This window comes from Ictalurus punctatus, chromosome 23 (genome assembly GCF_001660625.3).
Source record: "Ictalurus punctatus breed USDA103 chromosome 23, Coco_2.0, whole genome shotgun sequence".
NCBI classification, from domain to species: domain Eukaryota; kingdom Metazoa; phylum Chordata; class Actinopteri; order Siluriformes; family Ictaluridae; genus Ictalurus; species Ictalurus punctatus.
Genome location: NC_030438.2, coordinates 18,444,285 through 18,467,126, shown reverse-complemented (window position 1 = coordinate 18,467,126; position 22,842 = coordinate 18,444,285). Strand labels below are relative to the sequence as shown.

Sequence of the window (22,842 nt, the reverse complement as noted above, 5' to 3'; positions counted from 1 at the left end):
GCAAACATTTTTTGATGGTTTGATGACGTCTGATAGCACGCATCTCCAACGTGCACAAGAAAAACTTCAGTTCAGCGGTCAGACAAACTTTTTCCTCAATGAAGGAAAGAGCGTCTCTGCGGAGGACGATCATCCCTCTCGCGCTCTTTCCAGATGGTGCGACTATCCGGGTCCGAGTGTGGGAGTCTACCCGTGTGTGCTTCAGTAACGAGTGTGTAACGACTCCAGCTGCAGTTCTGTGGTGCAGATAAACTGATTCGTCAATACCGAACCCTGAACTGCGCACTTACACTGGATCACTGGATCACTGGATCCTTCTGAAATTCACTCTCATGTCTAACTCCTAAAGCGCACCCGTTATGGTATTGAAACGTGTCTCGTTTTGTTTTAAAGGTCTCATACGATAGATTTACACGCATCCGAGGTCAAAAAACACGTCATTTAAACTGCAGCGTTACCTTTCTTCCTCCCAGTGTCACAAACGACTCGTTAAACGATTCGTTCTAAAGGATTCGTTCTAAACTCCTCCTTTCAGAGAGCATACTCTGCTCTGATTGGTCAGACGTCCCCGTCTGTCGCGATCGATCTAGCGCTGTCAGCGGGCAGCCGATGAAGACCGGAGGCGGGGCTTTTTGTTACAAACCTACGTAGGTTAGTACAGGAAGTAAAGTCTGGAATCACTACCGACTCGATTCAGCCGTTCAGGATCCGTTGGACGCTGGAGACTCCTTCCGTAAAACGTTACATAAACGGCCCGTTACGGAAAACTTCACCGTCTGAACAATTAGACAGGGTTTAAAAAATCTGAACGTCGGAGGCACTGACTCATCAGCGAACCGTGGCGGGTGAATCAGAGGCAGAATTCTGACAAAGCGACCGCGATGCTAATCGACTCGAGCATAAAAGAGAGCGCAAAATGCCGTTAATTCCCATTTATCAAAATGAACGAGCGCCGACTGAAAAGGACGTAGGACGTAAGAGGATGTGAAGAGGAAGAACACGACGTTCCCCTTTAGAAAGCCCGAAAAAAGAAACGAGATAAAGGAAACGAGACGCGCCATTGTTCTAGCGCTTAGACAGCTGTAATAATAACAACTTTAAAAAATTAGGGCGCTGAAAACAAATGAGACGGAAACACCAGGGAGGCCTATTGTCGGGTTTTAAAAGCGGCGTAACGTAGCAAGGTGCGACGCCGTGAGAAGCCCGACAGGAAGCGTTCTGGAAAAGAAGAAGAAGAAGAAGAAGAGGAAGTAATAACGAAGCATACCCAGACAGAGAGGCGCCGGATAGTTCCATCTTCTGACTGGTCCTGGCATGCACGTTATATACGCACTTCCCTGCGTACAAATCGGGAAAAAAGGGATCGTGTGTGAAGTTAAAAAAAGAATAAACAAACCAAAAAAACACCAACACAAGATTTGGAATAAAGGTGAAATAAAACACACACAGGAACCCTACAGAAGACAAATTACGTTCCCGCGCTACTTCAGCTACGAGGCGGGGAAGGACAGCTATGTGATGTCACGATGTCATTATTTCCTGGTTTAAATGCGTTTTATTCAGAAATAACCAATAATTATCATTCCAACTTTTATATAATATAAGATATTAATATAAGATCACGGGAATAGTAATAGATAAAAGAAGGAAACTGTGAGTAAATATTAGGCCGTTATCATGATAAGAAGATTAGATAGTAAAATAAACAATATTCAAATAATACTGCTGGGACAGGGGGGTAAATATTTCTGTGAGGTCTCCTTAACTCTAGCATACGTGGCAATTTTGACCTTGTGAGGACTTAATAATAATAATAATAATAATAATAATAAAATAATAGTAATAATGATAATAATAATAATAATAATAATAATAAAATAACACTAATCAAAATAAAAAATGTAAATAATAATAATAATAATAATAATAAAATAACACTAATCAAAATAAAAAATTTAAATAATAATAATAATAATAATAATAAAATAACACTAATCAAAATAAAAAAATTAAATAATAATAATAATAATAATAATAATAAAATAACAATAATCAAAATAAAAAAATTAGATAATAATAATAATACTACTAATAATAATAAAATAACAATAATCAAAATAAAAAAATAAATAATAATAATAATAATAATAAAATAACAATTATAAAAATAAATAAATAAATAAATAAATAATAATAATAATAAAATAACAATAATAAAATAATAGTAATAATAATAATAAAATAACAATAATCAAAATAAAAAATTTAGATAATAATAATAATAATAATAATAATCAAAATAATAATAATAATAATAAAATAACAATAATAAAATAATAGTAATAATAATAATAATAAAATAACAATAATCAAAATAAAATAAATAAATAATGATAATAATAATAAAATAAATCAAAATACAACATTTAAATAATAATAATAATAATAAAAATAATAATAAAATAACAATAATAAAATAATAGTAATAATAATAATAATAAAATAACAATAATCAAAATAAAAATTTTAAATAATAATAATAATAATACTAATAATAATAATTATTATTATTATAATAATAATTACTTCTACTACTACTACTACTAATAATAATAATAATAATAATAATAATAATGAAATTAATAATAACAATAATTAAAAAATAATAATAAATGATATTAGTTTGCTTTGTTATAAATTTAAGGTGAAATAAAAGTGTTAAATATTCAGTAAGATTCTCATACATTTTGTAAATATTGCTTAAAAAATGAGAGCAAACTTACCAATAACGAATGAAAGGGGAACTGATAAGACACTGTGTACAGTATTTTACAAATAAATTGACGATTTATTCGTTTTTAATAACCACAAATGGCTTGGCTCAAAGGGACGCTCGTTACAATAACGAGCAGATAAAGTATACCTCGTGTCTCCGTAACCCTACAAATACGGGGCGACGCTGGACCGGAAGCAAACTTTATTCTGCTCCACATCAACAGATTTTGGGACTTTATTTCAATAAACATCGCAAACATTGACAATCCATGAGAGAATTCAGCAATAAGAAACGCAGTAAGAACTGAAGATGTGAAGGTGTGTAGTTCAAAAATGAATGCACTATTTATGGCACGATAAGGACTTTGTGGTCACCTTCAGCGTGTACCCCTGATCACACTGGAAGGAAACGACGTCTCCGACGATGTAGCGCTCGCCAATTTTCATACTGTTGCTGGGGGTCTGCGGTTCCGGGCAGGAGTCCAAACCTATTGCTTAGGACACAGGAAACGCTCTTCACTAGTCAGTAAGGCAGACTGAAGAGCAACACCGTTGTTTGATATTCCACGGAAATATGTGAGAATTATCAGAAAGACACGAATCTGCGTATTGGTTTAAGCCATACCTGCGTACTCCAGGTGAAATCCCGCTCCCGAAACACTCATGTCTGTCTGAAACGTGAGGTACAGGTTGTTGGACGTGCTGTTCAGAAGCGGTGGGATGGTGATTCCTGAAAGATGATTTGCCACAAAACAACACAAATAAGCGATAAACTCGTGGCACGAGAGCCCTCGAGATCCACGTCGACGCGAGTCACTTAAGATGTCTCCGCTCTGTCAAAGCCGTCAGCGGTAACACATCCGCGAAGACGACATGACGTTTGACGCGAATATCAGCCAAACTGAACGGAATTAAAGTACATTTCCCCAGGCTTTTACGAAACCTCCTCCGATTTTCTTTCCACTTACTTACGTTGATAACCCGCCTTAAATGACCGGAACGCGTTCACGGCACAGCTGACGTCCGTGTACTCTAGCCACGCCCTCGAACCTCGACGGAAGAGTAGAAAACGACGAAATGACGGACGGACGAACGCCGCAAGAGCGCAACCTTCGGTGTGCTAAACGTTCCAGTAATGCAGCTCAGCCACCGCAGTGCATCAACTACACCTTTCTCGGGCGCCGTTACTTTTGTCCCGTTCCAAACGCCGGACTTATCCGTCTTAATCGACGGATTTGTTTTGGATTTCGGTTCAAAGCGTCCAATAAACCGGTGAGCGATTTAAAGACGTAAATAAGCGATTTCAACTCGACGACGTAACGCGGCTATAAAAGTCACGTGACTCGTCGGTGACGATGCGCTCCGAAGCCGATCGACCGAGGTCCGTATCACCGCGGCTCCTCGCACAAACTCGGGAGCGAAACTAACGGGACATATCGGTATTCGAGTGTGACCCGGAAGTAGGTGTGGCCTAAACTGTATGAAACCGAAACCCTTCGAAACACGGGAGCGTTCATAGATTTTGAGATAATTCGCCATGATCGTTTCTATTCGTACGAATATTTGAAGAATAAACGGAAAGAAAGGAAGAAAACGATGAGTCCGTCTGCGATCCGAGTCCGTACTCATATTCGTTTAACGCGCACGAACTTTTCATTTGAATTCTGCATGTACACACTGCATTTCCTCTGTATGTTAATTAGCCAAGACCCTGAATATCTGAGGATCTGACGTGTTCTCTGCAGGGAAATGGTGACCCAGCTTCGCGTCGAGACGCCACTGAAAGAATCATTAACTTTCAGTGGGGGGGGCAAAAAACAAACCCTACATTAGCATCACCTGCAAACAGAGCAAGTAACAAAGCAAGTAACGTCCATAACCATCGAAAAGGTCAGGAATCGTTACGGAAAATATCCAGACCCCGTTACTCAGAATAAAAGGAGATATAAACGAGAGGAAACAGGAACTGAAAACCCTGACGGCTAAAACGAGGCCTCGTTGACCCTCGGACCTGAAAAAAGCGATCATGAGCACCGAGTCACTGCCATGTTACTGTTCTTTTATTTTCCTTTTAGCTCTCCATTTAATCTGTTTTTTTATTTATTTATTTTTTTGCGAGCGATATAAAAACCGTCCTTGCCAGGCGAGTTCTTAAATGAAATAAACCTGACAAGGACAATATTAGCATTGTGGACTTATTTTAGATTTCGCCGGAATTCCCACGCCGCCTGTCAGGAGAAATTGTGCTCCCGAGCTAAAGGGATGGCTTCTGGCGATTTACGGTATGAAGACAAACACGATTTTTAATCGAAACGATAACGGACGTGTTAGCTACCCGACGGGCGAGACGAAGACGGGACGTTTGTAAACAGGTTCCCGTTCGCTCGTCGGTGATTCACATCGACAATAAGACGACATTTCATTTCATCTGCACGTCAATCGTTATCTGCACGTTACGGAAGAGCGCTCGCTTCCGATGCAGGTTTATACCGTATTCACGTGCTCATTTGAATATGTGATCGTTTCTATAGTAACGACGTACCCAGGGACTTGTGGTGAAGTTGTAACGACGACGGGAGAAGGGTTCTTCAGAGGTTCATTGAATAAATAAGGTTCTTGGTTTCCTAAACAGCACTACGAGTTCTATTTGTCCGTTTTTACGAGTCCAAATCAGAGCCGGTGTGATACTTTTAGTGCGTTTTCAATTTGGTTTGGCTGGAAGATTGCCAGAGGAGCATGTGGAACTGAGAACGTATTCGTAAAACTCTTCCAGGCATTGGTCGGAAATACAGACACCGCAAGAGCGACAAACAATAAACACAGAGCTGGTGCTAAGAGAGATAATTATATAAAATAGCTAGTTTTTGTGTCGCATCCAGCGTGTATTTTTTGTTTTTATATCCGTTCAAACCTCCAGAACACACCGTGCTTTGGCTCAGGTTGCGTCTCACGGTTCAGTTTAGCAGCACGTGTCTGCAACTCAAAATACAAACCGTGTTTGATTCACGAGTCGACTCCGAGTCGAATCACTTGCCGCTCTGCTGTTTTGTTTGAGGGAGGAAAGTATTATTATTATTATTATTATTTTTTCGATATTTTTTCCGCACAAGAAACCCACAAAAGTGTTTCACTTTACTAACCACGCCCCCCCCCCCCCCGCCGCCAAAAAAAAACAAACAAAAAAACACCAAGAAAATCCATCATTCTGACCCGAACGCAACACGAGGGTTCAGTCATACTCCTTCGCCGAGCCGTTTCATCATCCCTGTCCTCCATCCATCTCTCGCCAGACATTTCTTTAACCTCGCATTCACTTCCGAAGCAGATTAAACGTCGACCCGTCTACGATCCTCTCCCCGTTCTTGCATTGCTACCCTGCTGCTCATGGACCTATCGGTGCGTCGCGCGCCGTGACGTCTCGAGTATTGATGGGCTTTGGATGCCGAGCAAATCTCTTGAAAGCTAAGTGCCATATGGTGCGAGAGAAATCCTCTGAACAACCCCTCTCGAGTCGAAACGCGGCTGAGACAAACGAACTGTCGCACGTCCAGACGGCCGAGTGACTGTGGATAGAGTAGCACCGAAACACGACGCCCGTGCTTTATAACGTAGAGCCGCGAGTGCTGCGGACACGGAATGAATCTGAACCGCGCATTTACAGCAGGCTGAGAGAAATTCGATGTTTGTTTTTTTTTAGTGCGCATCATATCATCGCCTGTCGTTTCTGTGCCAAGTCTTGGCCACGGTCCCTACCTGAGTAGCTGCCAAGTCTCGGTGCGTTACTGTCAACGCCGTCGTAGAAGTCCAGCGAATCCCAGTTGTGCTCCGTGGAAAACGTTACGACTGTGATCTAGACGAAGAAAATTCCATTGAAGTGATGAACACATCTCATTCGTCCTCTAAATATCATGTCCATGAGTCATTTTACGACAGAACGACAAACCTGGCCAGGTGTTTGATCACCGGTTTATATTAAATCACAGGTTTCTATTAACCGCCGCACTCGCTCTAATATATTATCTAGTTCTACGAGTCGTTTCTATAGTAACGACTGCCAGCAATAATGGAAGGAGTCTCCAGTGTCGGCGCTTTGAGACACCGGTGCGAAAGATGTACGTTCATACGCGCTATAACTTGTTCCACAATGCAGCTCTAAAGGGATAAATAAACAGCACCTCAGATCACTGTTTAATTAATAAATACTGTAAATATTGGGGGGGGGGGGGGGGGGAAATGGCGGTGGTTTAAGAGAAACAAAATTCTCAGTGTTGCTTTGTGTTGTTAAAGGGAAAAGAGTCAAACGTCAGGGTTTATCACACCAGACCGTTGCTGATTATTTTCCTGTAACATCATGACACGGAGCGTTTTACTCCATACTCACTTGGATTCCGGCTCCTTCCGGTACAAAGACCTTCCAGACACAGTTGAGGTGATTATCGTAGGGTTCGGGGTAACCAGGAGATAGGATGGTTCCTCGGCGTGCTGTCAGGACACCTCCACAGGGAACTGACACACACACACACACACACACACACAGATACAAAGTACAAAGATTTAAGGGAACTTTGTGGCGTAAAGAGAAACATCGGCGTACGTACAATATCGATTTCTCCGACTCCGCGCATCACGGCGGCTCTTTAACGAGGAACGTTCCGGCACTTTCGCAAAACGACGGAGCTTGGGCTCACGAGTAGAGAACATCGAAACAGCTTTCGGGAGGAAAACGGCTATTTTCCATCTCAAAGGAACTCAGAGTAAAGACTACGAGGTGGTATTTAGTTATTTAGCTTCCTTTCGAGAGGTATTTAGAAAGGCTCGTCCGTCAGATCGTTATGTATTCGCTAGACCAAGGTTTTCTTCACCGCTCTCCCTGATTAATCTCTCCCGGGCTATAAAAATCTCCGCTGAAGGCTCGGCCTATCTGAGAGCTGGAGAAAAAAAAAAGTCCCCCCGATATTAATGTGACTTTGGACCTCGCTATTAGTCAAAGGCTACTTTTTCATCCTTCACTTCCGCCGTCTTGGAGTATATGAGTAAATCCTCCGGACGCTCCGGATCCTCTGCTTTTTTTTTTTTTTTTTTTTTTTTAAAGTCTGGGTCTGATCTCCATGAAACACGTTCCGAATTCGTCATTCTCTATTATTCATTCACGCTTCACATGGGAGTGAAGACAGTAGAGCGCACGTGATCCGTGATCCGTGATCCGCCACGCCGCCTGTGAGAATTGTCCCGTAGCGCCAGGCGCTTCTCCTTCATCTCACAGGATACGATATACGTATACGCTGGTGAATTTTACCTACAGGCGTCCCTCCCTCCAGAACGTTTCGTTTCAGCGGTAAGAAAACGAGTGGAACGCTTCGTCGCACCCCCCGGTTACTGATCGTTTCCCTATACGCGGTGCGATTTATTCCTTACTGAAAACGCGGTGAGTCACCACGGACCGGAGAAGAAGAAGACGAAATCACGCCAGAAGAGCGAAGGACGAGACAGAAAAGACGGTTTCAGTACTCGTTCCAGTACCTTCTGTTTTTCGTTGTTGTTTTATTTACTCTCGCACCTGCGAATATACACACCATCAGGAGGCCCTGACTGCTTTATGCAAATTTATGGAAGATTTTTGGAATTTTTTTTTTTTTCCCCTAGGGCGGAAATGAAATACATTTCTGAAAATAAAAGAAAGAAAGAAAGAAAGAAAGAAAGAAAGGTTTTCACTTGACGCATTGTAGATAATGTAAATAATTTGTATGATTTTTTAAAAAAATATTTTTTTGTTTTATACATCTTTGTGAACCATTACATATATACAAGAAACATACAAGAAAATCTTGAGACTTAAAAAAAAAAAAAAAAAAAAAAAAAAAAAAAAAAAGTCAGCAACAAAAGCAATCCCCTTTGCAGCGCCTCATTATTCAATTCCCCCCTTTTTTTTTCCCCGTCGCAGTTTTTAGCTGGCCGAATCAATGCTATTATTCAGCGCACTGCGGTTTCCAGCGCATCTACATTCCACCGGTGAAGTGCGTGCTCCGGCGTGTTCCCGTGATAATCAGAAAGGCTTCCAACCACCTTAATGTCATCGTTAGCCGCCAGCACTACGGGAGGAACGCCGGCGTGTTCTCGAGTCACGGAGACGGCTTTCCTTTCCGCTCTGCTCTTTCGGAACGTTTAACTTCACCTGTTTGTTAACAGCGAGCGAGACATGATGATCTAAGCGGGTATCGCGCTTGCTGGCGGTGACACGCTTTCGTCGTTAATTAAACCCGGCACACCTAATTATCTATTACGTGCCATTAGCGGATCCACGGTGACTGTGCTGTCCAGCTATAAACACAACCCTGATTTACAGGCGGAGAAGGGATAACTGTCGAGCCTGGAGAAAACACCTGGCGGAGTGCTGTTAGAGGAAAACAATCAGGCGCTGATGCCGTGTGATCCGTGAGTGGAGTATTGTCCCGTAAGAGCACTCTTACGCAACACTTCCTTTTTATTTACTACCAAATGACACGTTTTTTTTTTTTATCCAATTATAGCTACAAGCAAGTTAGTTCCTGTTATCACTTAGATTACAGCAGATATAAATACGAGTTATTCCTTCACCAGCCTCGCCTTTTTTCCTCGCTTGTACAGTTAATACGACAAAAAAAACCCCAAAAATGTAAAAAATGCTGACTGCTACGAAGCTCTGACACTGGAGACTCCTTCCCACGCATGTTAAATATCACAACATGTCACAATATCAACGATTATCTCATCGTTTTTTTTTTTTTTTTTTTTGCTAAAACGACGACGTCTTGGCGCGTTTATTATCACGCCGTTTTTGTTCACGTGAAGCCTCCGCTATACAAGTCGCCGTGAAACGATAACGTATTAGAACGAGTGCACGGTTATAGAGAGTTAATCAACACCTGATTCGAGAAACGGTATAAAACCGTATAACATTATCCTTATAATCTCATAATGATGTTTTCTAAGGAGAAGAACAGACCGAAGGGAAGAAACATGCAGGTTGGTTTCCAATAGCAACCCCCTTAACTCTCTCTCTCTCTCTGTCTCTCTCTCTCTCACACACACACGTATGAATGTGACACATGTACACACTGCACCTTCACTGTGATTCAGCCTTTTCGAAAGAGCAGGGACAGGAGAAGACTACAGGTGCCAGTGAAAAGATAACAAAGCGCTGTTTTCAGTCAGCATTCCGATCTCAGACGTGACTACGGACTTACACGCGACTCAGAATTTACGCGCACACGCGGTGGAGTCTGAGTGAAACCGTCCGAGGCCAAACATGTACTGTAAATATGACGAATATGAATGGATTATTAGTATCGACCCTTTAACAGTGTAAAACAATAGCTTGCGGTGGATCAAGTGCTGTTCTCTGAGCTGCTGAATAACGAGGCTGGAAGCCATATCGTTAAAGTGAACCAAATTCGCAGCGATTACACGGACCGCGAACCTGTAGTACTTCATAAAAAATAGAAAGCTACTTTTTGTAACTGTACATGTGAAAAAGAAAGAACGAAAGAAAGAAAAATGCAGACCGTATTGCAGCATTTAGGTTTTCGAGAAGGTCAAAGACAATGTCATTGAACCGAGGAGGAGATACGTCTTAATAAGGAGTGAATTTTTTATTTTATTGGGGGGGGGGTAAAATTATTAATAAACATGAGCTGTATAAATAGCAGAACAGTGCATGGTCAGCTTATCCTTCAATCGCATCCCTTCATAAATATTGGCGCTCGTAACTTAAGTCGCTGATTCCGAACGTGACTCAGATGGCACATCAGTGACTCTTTTTGTTTGATTTACACATGAGTACAGGATTCGATTAAGAAAATGTCAAGAAAAGAGTAAAAAAAAAAAAAAAAAAAAAAACACGATGTGACAAATTTTCATTCTTATAAAACTGCTAATAACTTAAGAACATAACTCAAGAAAGTATTTTGAAAATGTAGGACAACGTGCCGGAGAGACATTTTCACCAAAATAAATGGTGGTGTAGTGATTTATATATATATATATATATATATATATATATATATATATATATATATATATATATATATATATATATATATATTTACATTAACCCAGCATCTTTCTGTCCATAATCCTCAGCAGTAAAATTAAAGATAAAGAATTGGACACATACCTGTGCATAACGGCACCGTGCCATTCCACTGTGCCAGGCTGTTGGGCACGGACTCACACCGGATGGCGCTGGCTCCGTGTAACACGTATCCAGGGTTACACGCGAACAGCACAACGGCACCGAGTCCGAAATCGCTTCCAATGCGCTTTCCGTAGCGAGGCTCGGGGACCGAACTGCACTGGGAAGCGCTGGTCCTCGGTACAGCTGGAAAAAGCTCAGAATTCTAGTCTCCGTATATTCTTTCTATATCATTAAAATATAGCGTCAAGTAGCGATCGGTGGGCCCAAGCACTGAGGCTACAGCCATGTCTCACGAACCAGTATTGATATATAGTTAAAGAATGTAAACTGTAGTCTACCTGATTCTGTGACACCATCCATAAGGTAAGTATCGATCTCTTAATCAGGGTATATTGTCATGATGGTGTGTCCTTATGTACCGAGTTTGCAAATGGTCAATATGTTAATATCTGAGACTGTATGCACTCGCACTTTACCTTGGTAGACAAAATGGAAGCCTTTGGCAGTGTCCGGACCCTCTGCTGTGAACTTTATGGTGATTTCATTGCCAGCACTCAGAGGCAGCGGCTCGCCTTATAAAGGAAATAATAATGTTATTTAAAAAAAAAAAAAAAAAGGCACAGGGAGTGCTGTGAGAACGCGCGAACGCTCGAGCCAGCCGCTCACACAAGCATGCTAACAAAAACCGACAGGGTTAGAGTGTGAAAGTGTGCAAAAATGATTTTGGCTAGACAGTTGAAGAATGTCGCAGAATTACAGTAAGATAAAAGGATAAAAGTGCTTTTTGTAAAAAATAAATAAATAAATAATAAGATAAAGTGCTTTTACCTGAATGGGAGCCGTAGATTGAGGTGAGAAGAGGAGAATCGGGAGAAGAACCATCGTAGATGTCCACCACGTCGTTGGAGGTGGTTTGAAAGAACATGAACTGGCCAAAAAGCACTACGAACAACAAAGAGATATACTTCGCATGACTACATCGTTAATACGGAGGCATCGTAGTCTGCCAGCAGCGTACTGTACCATAATAATGGTGGCCTAAATGTCTCCGAAAGTCTTAACAAGGCGTCCTGAAGGAAATAAACAACTATACGGGCGTGACCCGCAATCTCGTCTTCACCCAATATCTTAGTTAGACGCTCCCCAGATAATTATAGCTTATCAAATCTGTCCTGGACGGCACGACCATGTCCAAGCCGAGCTCTCGACACATCCCCTAACGAGGAATTTGAGTCCTGGAGAGGAAAAGAAATCCAATAAATTCTTATTGTGAGTGTGAAAGGACCTGTAAAGAGAGAGGAATCGATAGTTAATGCAGTGTTTGGACTGTTTGGCTCAGACACGGAGTAAGGACATTGTGCCTCGGGGCGACCCGGCGTAAATTAGACAGGCGACAAAGCAACGACACGCTGTTACAGTCCAGGTGAGAAAAACTGCAGCATGTGTTTTGTCATTGGATTTGAGTTATTATATAGATTCGCTTCACATTTAGACGATGTAAATAAGCTAGGCCGAGTCCCAGGGAGCAGATGACTCGGCAATGTTCAGCAGTTAAACATCACCTCAGGATAGAACGTTAACAGTCGAGTACTTTACTGTACTCGAGTTGCATGTTAAGAGATCTGTACTGTATCTAAGCGCAATTTTACATTCATATAAAGATCTCCTTGTTTTAATTTTTAAAAATTTTTTTTTTTTTTACTGCTTATAGCTTTCATATCGAACTTTCATATAAACACTTGTTTCAGATCTCAGAAAGGTTTCTTTTGCTTGGCATTTCTGCTCCTGCGCATCTTGACTCCATTGAAACTCCCAATCAATTCCAATCTGTTACTACACAGACGCCACAGACCGTAAAGAGCTATTCTCTCTTCCTACGCTAAATTAAAGAAGAGGAAGAAAAAAAGAAAACATGAAATTCATTGTGATGAACTGAATAAATAAATAAATAAATGTACATAAAATATAAACAAGTATATACCGTATATATAGCTATATTTACAATGATATAACTATATATAACTATATATATATCTATCTATATATATATATATATATATATATATATATGTGTGTGTGTGTGTGTATAAACATATAATGTATGTGCACACACACAATACTGTGCATAAGTTTTAGCCACCCTATTTTTTAGTGCAAACTTTGTTCTGCTTATTTTATTTTATGACTTCAACATTATCGAGTCTGTACCAAAAAATAAAAAATTTTTGATGAATAATTTGTTTAACAAAAAAAAAAACATTTAAAATGAATACATTTTTCCTTTTATTTCTTTTTTTTTTTATTTCAAAGTATGGACCCCGTTTTTCAGTTTCACATCATTACAGTTTAGACTAAGTACGGTCAATTATTTAAAAAAAATAAAATAATAATAATAAAATATATATATATATATATATACTTATGATATATTACTCTTATATACTTATGAGTATATAATATTATAATAATAATTATAATAATATAATTATATATATAATATATTATAAGTGTGTTGTACAGGAGGGGTTGTATGAAAATGGTGCATAGTCAATGTACTGAGCTGATAATTCAGTATGCATACTGTACACTCACAGAAGCATTTAACTAAAAAAAAAATTCAATAAATACAGAACTGACAGACAGTGTAAACAAGTCCTGCACCAGCAAATGACAAATCCCTAAATCCGTCTGTCACGAAAACACACACGGTCTTCCCTTTCCTACCATGTGTCTCATAACCCAGCGTGTCCTCCGTAATAAATAGCACCTATACTGTACAACATACTCTATAACATGAATACATTCCATTATAAAAGTGCTCTTTTAGACCGCACATTGTGCCCAGATATTCTTTATTATCATCAAACAAACACCTCCCTCTACCTCTAATCGCTTCAATTCCCTGAGTCAATAACAAAGCTAGCACAGGAGTGTATGACCTCTAATATTAATATGTATTCACGACACGACAGATCTTCTTCCCCTGGGTGGTGTGGCTGCAAAAGCATGTGCAGAGAAAATAATAAAGCCGTTTTGTCAGTAAAGAAGTAAGCATTAAGAATTCCGGGCTTGATTAAGGCTGACACGGCGTGCCTTTGTGTCGTCCCCCCCCTCCAAAAAAAAAAAGAGCGAGGGAGACGATGTTGACTCGGTGGGAACGAAATAAACCTGCCGCCTGTGACAATTCAATTGTGCACATCGTAGAAGCAGGAGAATGGAGTATAATTATGAGCAAAAACACTTATTTCTAAAATCTATTGAATAAAGGGGTTCCTAAATGGGTTACGGGGTCGAGCGGGTTCCCATTTTCTACTCCGTTAACCCTAACGATTTAACCCTAACATTTTCAACACTTCCCATCAATCCGGTATTCATAACGCATTATACGTGCATTTCCAACACATATACCAGACATAACAGAATATGATATCCAACACGGACCGATATAAATGCTCATAGTTGCATGCGAGTGTATAATATACAGGTATACGAGTATATAAAACACGACTCTGTGCCTACAGTGTTCTTTGGAAAAGATGGGTAGCAAGACCCGTAATAAGACATTATACATATTCATGTGATTATCCAGGGAAATGCGTTACAGATTACAGCCGGCTTTATTATGCATTGTGAATTGTTAACATGATGCACTGGAAGTAGTTTTCATAACATATTATATTAGTATATCAAGCCTGACCTGGGACACGGTGCATTATGAGATTATATAACGGCAATATAATGTCTCATAGGCACTGCTTATAGTAGTTTATAAATGCATTAAAAGCAATGCTAAGCATCATAAATGATGCTAATGTAATCTTTATTGTTCTTATGAACAAATATTATAAAACATGATGACTTTTGCTTTGTAAAGTGTTTTATATATATATTGTATATATATCCCCAGCATTGTAAGGTTTCACGCAGCTGTATAACTTGTTATAACATGCTTATGATGCATTATGAATAGAGGACGCATTCAGAAGTGCTGCCAGAATCTCAAATAAAAAAATGATGTTTCTTGGTTCGGTTCGTGTAATGAAGCTTTCAGAATTTTACCCAGACCCAAAAAAGAACAGCTAAAAATCATCAAACAAAACAAAATGGAGATTTTTATGCTCTGACTTTCATCTCGTCTTCCGTGTGGATATTTAAAGAGATGCTGCTACGAAGGAAGGTAGATGGGGGTGTTTTACCTTTTTTTTTTTTGTTTTTTTTTTATTTAAAAAAAAAAAGGTACACTGCTGTGAAATATACGGAGATGTGTTAATGGGACTTCCTTTTCTAAGTGAACAGAACAGGAGGCTTGTAAAACAGAGGGCTGGCTACATTAACTCTCAATGTTGCGAGGAAATAGTGTCAGATGATGGAAGGCTGACCTCTCCTTCTTCCTTAACAAGAAGGTCACGGCTCATTAAGCTTCAGAGAGGATCTACTGTAACAGTGCGTTATCATCCTGGGTTATCATCACCTGTGAAAGGATCTCAGGACCAACATTTTTTTCTTTGTTCTTTTTACCTCCGAACAGCTGAGTGGAATTGATGGCGCTTCTACACGTGTTATATGTATGAAATATATAACCGTATATAATACCTTCATAAGTATTGTGCAAAAGTCTTAGGCACCTTATTTTTTAAGTACAAACTTTGTAATTTATTAATTTTAAGACACAAAATTTTTTTTTTTTTTTTTAGATTTTCCAGAAAAAAATGAAATGTTACAGAAAAAAAATGTTTGTATGTCAGTAAAAAAAAGCAGCATATTACGTAAGAGACCGCTTTTCCGACAACCCCCCCCCCCCCCCAAAAAAAAAAAAACAACAACAACAACAATGAAGTTTGCTGAGTTTTGCTGCAAAAATAAGAAGCAAGTGCGACAGTCAAAGTCTCCAGAAGAACCGTTAGCTAATTTCCTTATTATATAACTGCAAAAACTGTACCCAAGACTTTTTATTTATTTTTTTAAATATAAAGCAAATGGTCGTCACATCAAATATTGACTTTATTTCATTTATTACTGTTTACTCCTCTTTATAGTATTTACTTTAAATGTACTGCAGAAACATCTTTGATCTAGAGCTTTCCTCTGCATGTGACTAAGACTTCTGCACAGTACGTATACAGTATTATTATATTTTATTGTCTGATAGTCTCGGTATCGATGAACATGAATAATATTCCTCGACGTGTTAATAATGATAATGAGTCTTTATTGGTCACGTATACATCACAGCACAGTGAACTTCTTCTTTTCTTTTTTTTTTTTTTTGCATACCCCAGCATGTTAGGGAATTGGGGTCAGAGCACAGGGTCAGCCATGATACAGCGCCCCCTGGAGCAGAGAGGGTTAAGGGCCTTGCTCACGGGCCCAACAGTGGCAGCTTGGCAGTGCTGGGGCTTGAACCCCCGACCTTCTGCTCAGTAACCCAGAGCCTTAACCACCAAGACAAAATATTAAATCTCATACCGAGCATTCATGTCAAACTTTGCGTCAGAATGTTAATATTCGACGTATAGAAGCTGATGCAAACGAGGAAGTGTCTTTTATTTCCTGTGAGAACGAGTTGACTTTATCATCTCGGCTCAATTCGGTCGATAAGAAGCAGATGTTTTGACGTTTCTATGTTAACAAGCGATTATGGAAACGTGTTTGAGAAATATGATATTATTAGTTTCTCGTAACGTATGGAACACGACCGGTTCTTCATAACTCTGTGTCTTGGATGCTATTGTGTAGAAAGCAAGGCTTTATGTAAGAGATAACGTGTTCCAGTATCAGGAAATAACAGACGAGTACACCACAATGCCAAGCGGAGTCCATCATTTTCTAATAACAGCTGCCCTTATCTCACTTACACCACGGCTATTTACCAGAGGGTTTAACAGAATCGTCTTAAAATAGCAAACACATTGTGTTATTTAGCTAACTTTCTATTCGCCTGCTTCATTTTCATCCACTGTAGCCAATATACAGTATAAAACCTTTCCCAGTCAGTTTTCACATTTTTTCATTTCATTTTATTTTATTATTTATTTATTTTTTTTTACAAATGTTCCTTTAGCAACATGACGGCAAAGCAATGGTGAAGCTTTAAGACAGGGTGCATAATATGAGCGTCGATTTTAAACCCTTATTATATTTTTTGACCGTTTGACTAAGGGAATTTGGCCTATGTGTTACCACATATTTATACCCCTGTGAAACAGGAAGTCATGCGCGAACAAAATTGTAAAATATCAATGGGAATATACTTCAACGATATTTTTCTCATATGAATTCTTGGGGGTGGTAATAATATAATTGGTGCACACCTATATTTCACAACAATATATATATATATATATATATATATATATATATATATATATATATATATATATATATATATATATATATTATATAAAATAAACCTGTGTTGTGTTCGCAATTGTTTGATATCCATGAGAGGAGAGTATTTTTGTGCATTTTTTGAACAAAAGATCAAACAAAGACAATTTTTTCACAGCGTTCTTTCCTCATATTGACCAAGGGTGCCAATATTAATGCTGGTGTGCTGTTTTTTAATAATGAAACAAATTGTAATCCTTGGTAAATTGCTGTGGTATTAAGATATATAAAACATCAGGAAATCATCGGCTTGGTCCGGCCCATCTACCCACTGGCGTCATATGTGCATTAGCCACGTAGCAGCAACATGATACCAATCTAATGCCAGAATCTTTAAGTCATGCTTTAGTGATAAACACACGAATGCCGATCTATCAGAAATTAATTTTTCTTGGTATATATATATATATATATATATATATATATATATATAGTGCCTTGCTTCAGCTAACCTTTCTGATTAGCATCTTGAAAGGAGAAAAATAAACAAGCAAAAAAACAACAAGAAAAGCTGCATTCCTATAAGACTTTCTTGGCATTTAGAGTTTGCATGAGTATCCACCCAGCCTGAGAAACAACATACAGGAGTAAAAAGAGAGAATAAAGACAAGCCACTCAGCATAAAAGGGACAAGTTGCTGAACGGACTCATCTGCGAGAGGATTAAAGTCTTAAAAACACTAAGAAGGGATATCATGAGAATAAAATGAGGTGCATGCAGATTCCTCCGGAAAAAGGGATCAGTTTGAAGTTCAGCTGGATTTTCAGAAAAAAAAAAAAAACCTCCTCCCCCCAAAAAAAAAAAAAAAAGAAGAAGATAAAAGTGCAGAAACTGTCTTGGGTTTTAAACGCAGAAATAAGACATCAATCCAGAGAAGGACGTGCGGTCCACAAAGAATCGCATGATGATTATTCAGGATTGTCTAACAGATGTGTGCGCGCATGTCTGAGCTGTAAAGGTAGCGGTGAAGAACAGAGGAAGTGACTTGTCTCTGCAGCGTCACATGTTCCTCACGCCAGGCGTGCTGCGGGCGGTACGTGCGAGCCCTGAGGCCTTTTTTGCTCCAGAAACATTGATGAAAAAGAGAAAAAGAAAACACAAATAAAGCTATGTAGGAAATAAAGTTAAGCACTCTTAGTAAGGAGTTACGGAGCAGGTTATGCCAGTTAATAACGTATAAAAGGAAATAGTAAGCTGTAAGTGTAGCAGATGAGTGCTCGGTCAGCTTATCCTTCAAACACTGGGCAATCAATTAACAAAACAACTGGCATTGTATAATTTGAACAAACAAAATACTGGTTTCTCCAGCTGTAAAGATGAGTACTTTACACGCATCTCGGATGTTTCTACTCGAGAAAAATCTCCAAAGCTTGCCGGCATGAACGCCACGAGGTTCACCAATTCAATACTCGGAACAGGAATGACTCAGAACATCACTGACTTAAGCGGGTGCGTAACCCGACTCTGAATACGAGGAACTTTCCCTACATAAACATTCACTAACTTTTGGACTTCATTTGCTGACTCTAAATACACCCGTGTGTTTAAACACCATGCTCGTGATGGTGGCCTTCATCACGTTAGTATGCAGCAGCACGTTCACCTTCTAGAGCTCGGCTGTGAAAAGAGTGTGGATGTCTTATTAATTAGATCCATTTACAATCTGGTACAAGCCACTGGGATGGGCAGGGTGTATGTGTGTGTGTGTGTGTGTGTGTGTGTGTGTGTGTGTGTGTGTGTATAGGAGGTTGGCTGTCCATCGCCTGGTGTGGGGTGATGAGTTTTTTTTATTTTTTTTTTAGGTCATTCTGCACTCAGAGAGATAGCCATCGATCTGGGGAGAGAGATAAAGAGAGAGAGAGAGAGAGAGAGAGAGTGAATCTGAGCAAGAGGGAGAGAGAAAGAGGGAGAGAGAGAGAGAAAGAGGGAGAGAGAGAGAGTAGAAGAGCAGAATAAAGCACGTGGGAGGATAAAAATTGGTTTCAAGGCTGCCGCGTGCCCACAGGCACTTTCAAGATGTTGCCAACATGCCACCACGAGCAGCGACGGCTTCTCCCTCGTCACACTCGATGGACCGCCGGAGGGAAAAGCCACTGCCAAGTTTCAAGGGTGTTAATTTACCACCAGAAATTTCGAGACAAAGCCAGCGGAGGTTAAAAGTGCTGTCAAGGCTAGCTGTCATATTAATGCCATCATTAGCATCGTAGCCTACGAGAGCACACTCTTTCTTGTTAACTGAGAAAACACAATTCGCACTGACTTTCAGGCAAACGCACACGCAACGATGTTGCCAAGAGGAGGAAAAAAAATGGATTTTACCACAAAAACCCAGCGGACTATTTTATTTTATTTTTTATTTTTAAAGACGTGCGCCAAGCAAGAGTGAAAAGAGAGAGAGAGAGAGAGAGAGAGCGAGGTGAAAGTCTGGCGTGTTAAAAATGGATCCTCCATTTTTACTGACCAAAGACCTTACAGTCCCACCCACTTATTTTCTATTGGCTCACAAGACGGAGGCTCGTGAATTCGCAGGTCAAATTTCAGCTAGATAAATTCAGAACACAGTAAAAGTAACCGCTAACCGAACAAAATCCATATTTCACATCGCATGTCCTTTCCCCTTCAGTGAATCTTTTTCCCGTTCGGTCTGACCGCCGTTTTAGCTGAAAAAGCAGAAAAGCGTCGCTTCCTGGCCACGGCGTGGGCTCGGAATTCGCGAACGCTACGGTTAAAACATACTCTGGAGGCTGTATGGTTTTAATACAAAATGATTGTTTGGTAGAAATAACGATCGTGTACCGGGAGCTGGCCGATACGCAGATATAATATCGATATCATGATAAACGAAGGTACGATAAACATTGCTGAGGTACTAGAGGAATCATGATGTATTTTTGGTTAGAAAATGACGGTTAAAATTTTCAAGACAAATTGTACAGTGTTTTTTTTTTTTTTAATTAGTGAGTTTTTCATGTTGAGTAAACGCAATGAATCTAAATTTTAATTGATAATCGACTACATACGTGTTAATAAATATATTATATGATTAAAATAAATAAAAGCATCACCAAAACACCAAAAAAAAGTTTTGTTTTTTTTACTGTAACATTACTGTTTTGCAGGCAGTTTGTCAGCAAAATTTTATTTATAATAATAATAATAATAATAATAATAATAATAATCATCTTATTTTTATATAGTGCCCTTAAGGCAGCTTCTCAAGGCCCTTTACACAATAAGAAAATACAAAGGGAAAAAAATACACAGATAAAAACATGTCTAACATGTGCATTAATATGTTTGTTTGTTTGTTTGTTAGTTAAAAGAGCTCTCATGAGATGATCTCATATACTGTATTCTATATTGCAGAAATCTCTTTGAGTATCCTACCTCGTATATAAGGCGTAAATATCATTTAAGCCTGATATAAGAATTCGGAAGCTATGAGCGATGGATCTGAGGGATTTCTTCCCCTAAAACAAAGCCTATATATTCACGGCCGACAGAGGCTTAGGGATTACTCTCGCTATTCTACGTTTATTTGCAGTGCATTGCTAAATACATTTCTCTTTGAGCAAGAAAATCCTTCCGGACATACACCGAGCTCGGCTCAAATATCGAAGACGGAGAAAACAAGCTTTAGTGTTAACTTCTCTCTTTTTTTGTTGTTGTTGTTGTTGTTAAAAAGTGTGAGAAAGAGATAAAAATTGTGAGCTGGTGCCTGGGGGCGAGGGACAGAGAGTACGGGATCAAGAGAGGAGAGAGATAGGCAGATTGAAGAGTGATAGGAGGAGAGACGAGGTCATGAGGGGGAAAGAAACGGAATATAAAATTCCCTGCACAGGACGTTTCCAGGAAGCGTCAAGCTTAACTCCCAAACGAGATCAAAATGACATTCAATTATTATTATTATTATTATTATTATTATTATTATTATTATTGTTGTTGTTGTTTTTTACATATATATGAAACAATTCCAGACTTTTGACCTGTGAAGTGTTAGATGCTTGAAGATATATATATATATATATATATATATATATATATATATATATATATATATGCTAACATATATTTATACATATCTATATGTATACACATATACACACATACATACATATACACACATACATACATACATATATATATATATATATATATATATATATATATATATATATATATATATATATATATATATATATATATAATAGTAACATGATGATTTTTTTTACTTATTTTGTATTAATAAATACTTATTTTTAATAATACAAGGATAGATGTTAATCCTTCATTGTTTAAAAATATATATACATTTTCCTTTGGTAAACTTAAGCACCAAAGAACAGCACTATTTGGATGCATGGCATGCCATCGTGCAGGAGTATCTGTACACGTGGAGTTGATCTCGCAGGAGATTATTTTCAGACCGGCATTTTCCACAATCTTCCCAGCACTTGAACCACAAAGCTACGGGCTAATTACAGTAACACTGCTCCGGTTCTACGAAATTGTGCTTTTCATCTCCGTATTTGACAATAACAACGCTTTTCCCACCAAACTCGAAACAGGAAGTCGCATGACACCACGGTTTCGCTGAAGCGAACCCCAGACCACCATTTTCAAGAGGATTCCGCATCTGTTCTCTAGTCCGTTCCTGGACTTGAAAACATCTCTCGCATTTCACCAAACGCTCCACACTTGTGACGTGTGAAAACAACCTTAAGTTTCTTAAGCAAAGGGATATAATAACGTAGCATCCTCTTAGGATCGGACAGGCTTTTTTCATTAAGCGTTATTATCTTTTTGACAGGGTGAACGGGATATTTCCCAACACTCGTTTACTTTTAACGAGACGTGAATTAAAAAATATATATATATATATATATAATTAAAAAATAACTTTTTCCCTAATGAAAAGTTGTGTTGCGTTTATTCAATTTTTTTTTTTTGTTTTTTGTTAAAGCAATCTGTCACCTTGACAGCAATTAATATTGAGGAAATCACTTGGGCTATGAGCGATTAAGTGCGCGATTAAATGATAAACTCGTCTAAAGTGACTCCGTGATGGGTTTGGAGAGTGACTCAGAGGAAATGCCATCCAGCGCTTGCTCTAATAAACAACTTGAACACGCGACTTGAACACGTGGCTCACGTGGCTCACGCCTGCCCGTGTATTTATGTGCATTCTATGCCAGGTTATATGGGAAACTTCCATATGGTTCCACGATGCACAGCAATCACACGCATGTCTAATTGATCTGTTCAGATCTGCTCGAGTTATGAAGCTTTCGGCTCACACGCGGTCAGTGAAACGTTCCCGAGGCTGGAACGTATGATAAGTGAGAGGGTATAAGCGTAGGATGGATCGCAGCAGCTTCTAGCTGTGTTCGCAGTAGTACACCTACACTATATATATGTATAAAATATGAGGACTTTGAGACTACGGATGGAAAGAATTTCTTCACGGTAGTCTTCTTTTCCCGTGTACAAAGCCAACACAGCCAGCT

The 22,842-nt window shown here is 39.0% G+C and overlaps 1 protein-coding gene across 1 annotated transcript in view; it reads right to left on the bottom strand.

Annotated features, from left to right (window-relative positions):
- csmd3a (CUB and Sushi multiple domains 3a) overlaps window positions 1-22,842 on the bottom strand; it is a 164,248-nt gene that overhangs the window by 84,388 nt on the left and 57,018 nt on the right. The window contains exons 27-34 of the mRNA XM_053674960.1: window positions 11,777-11,890; window positions 11,425-11,520; window positions 10,928-11,131; window positions 7,157-7,281; window positions 6,529-6,625; window positions 3,401-3,505; window positions 3,151-3,269; window positions 1,268-1,337 (exon numbers count right to left, since the gene is read on the bottom strand). Coding sequence (XP_053530935.1) covers window positions 1,268-1,337; window positions 3,151-3,269; window positions 3,401-3,505; window positions 6,529-6,625; window positions 7,157-7,281; window positions 10,928-11,131; window positions 11,425-11,520; window positions 11,777-11,890 — 930 coding nt within the window. The remainder of the gene's footprint in view (window positions 1-1,267; window positions 1,338-3,150; window positions 3,270-3,400; window positions 3,506-6,528; window positions 6,626-7,156; window positions 7,282-10,927; window positions 11,132-11,424; window positions 11,521-11,776; window positions 11,891-22,842) is intronic.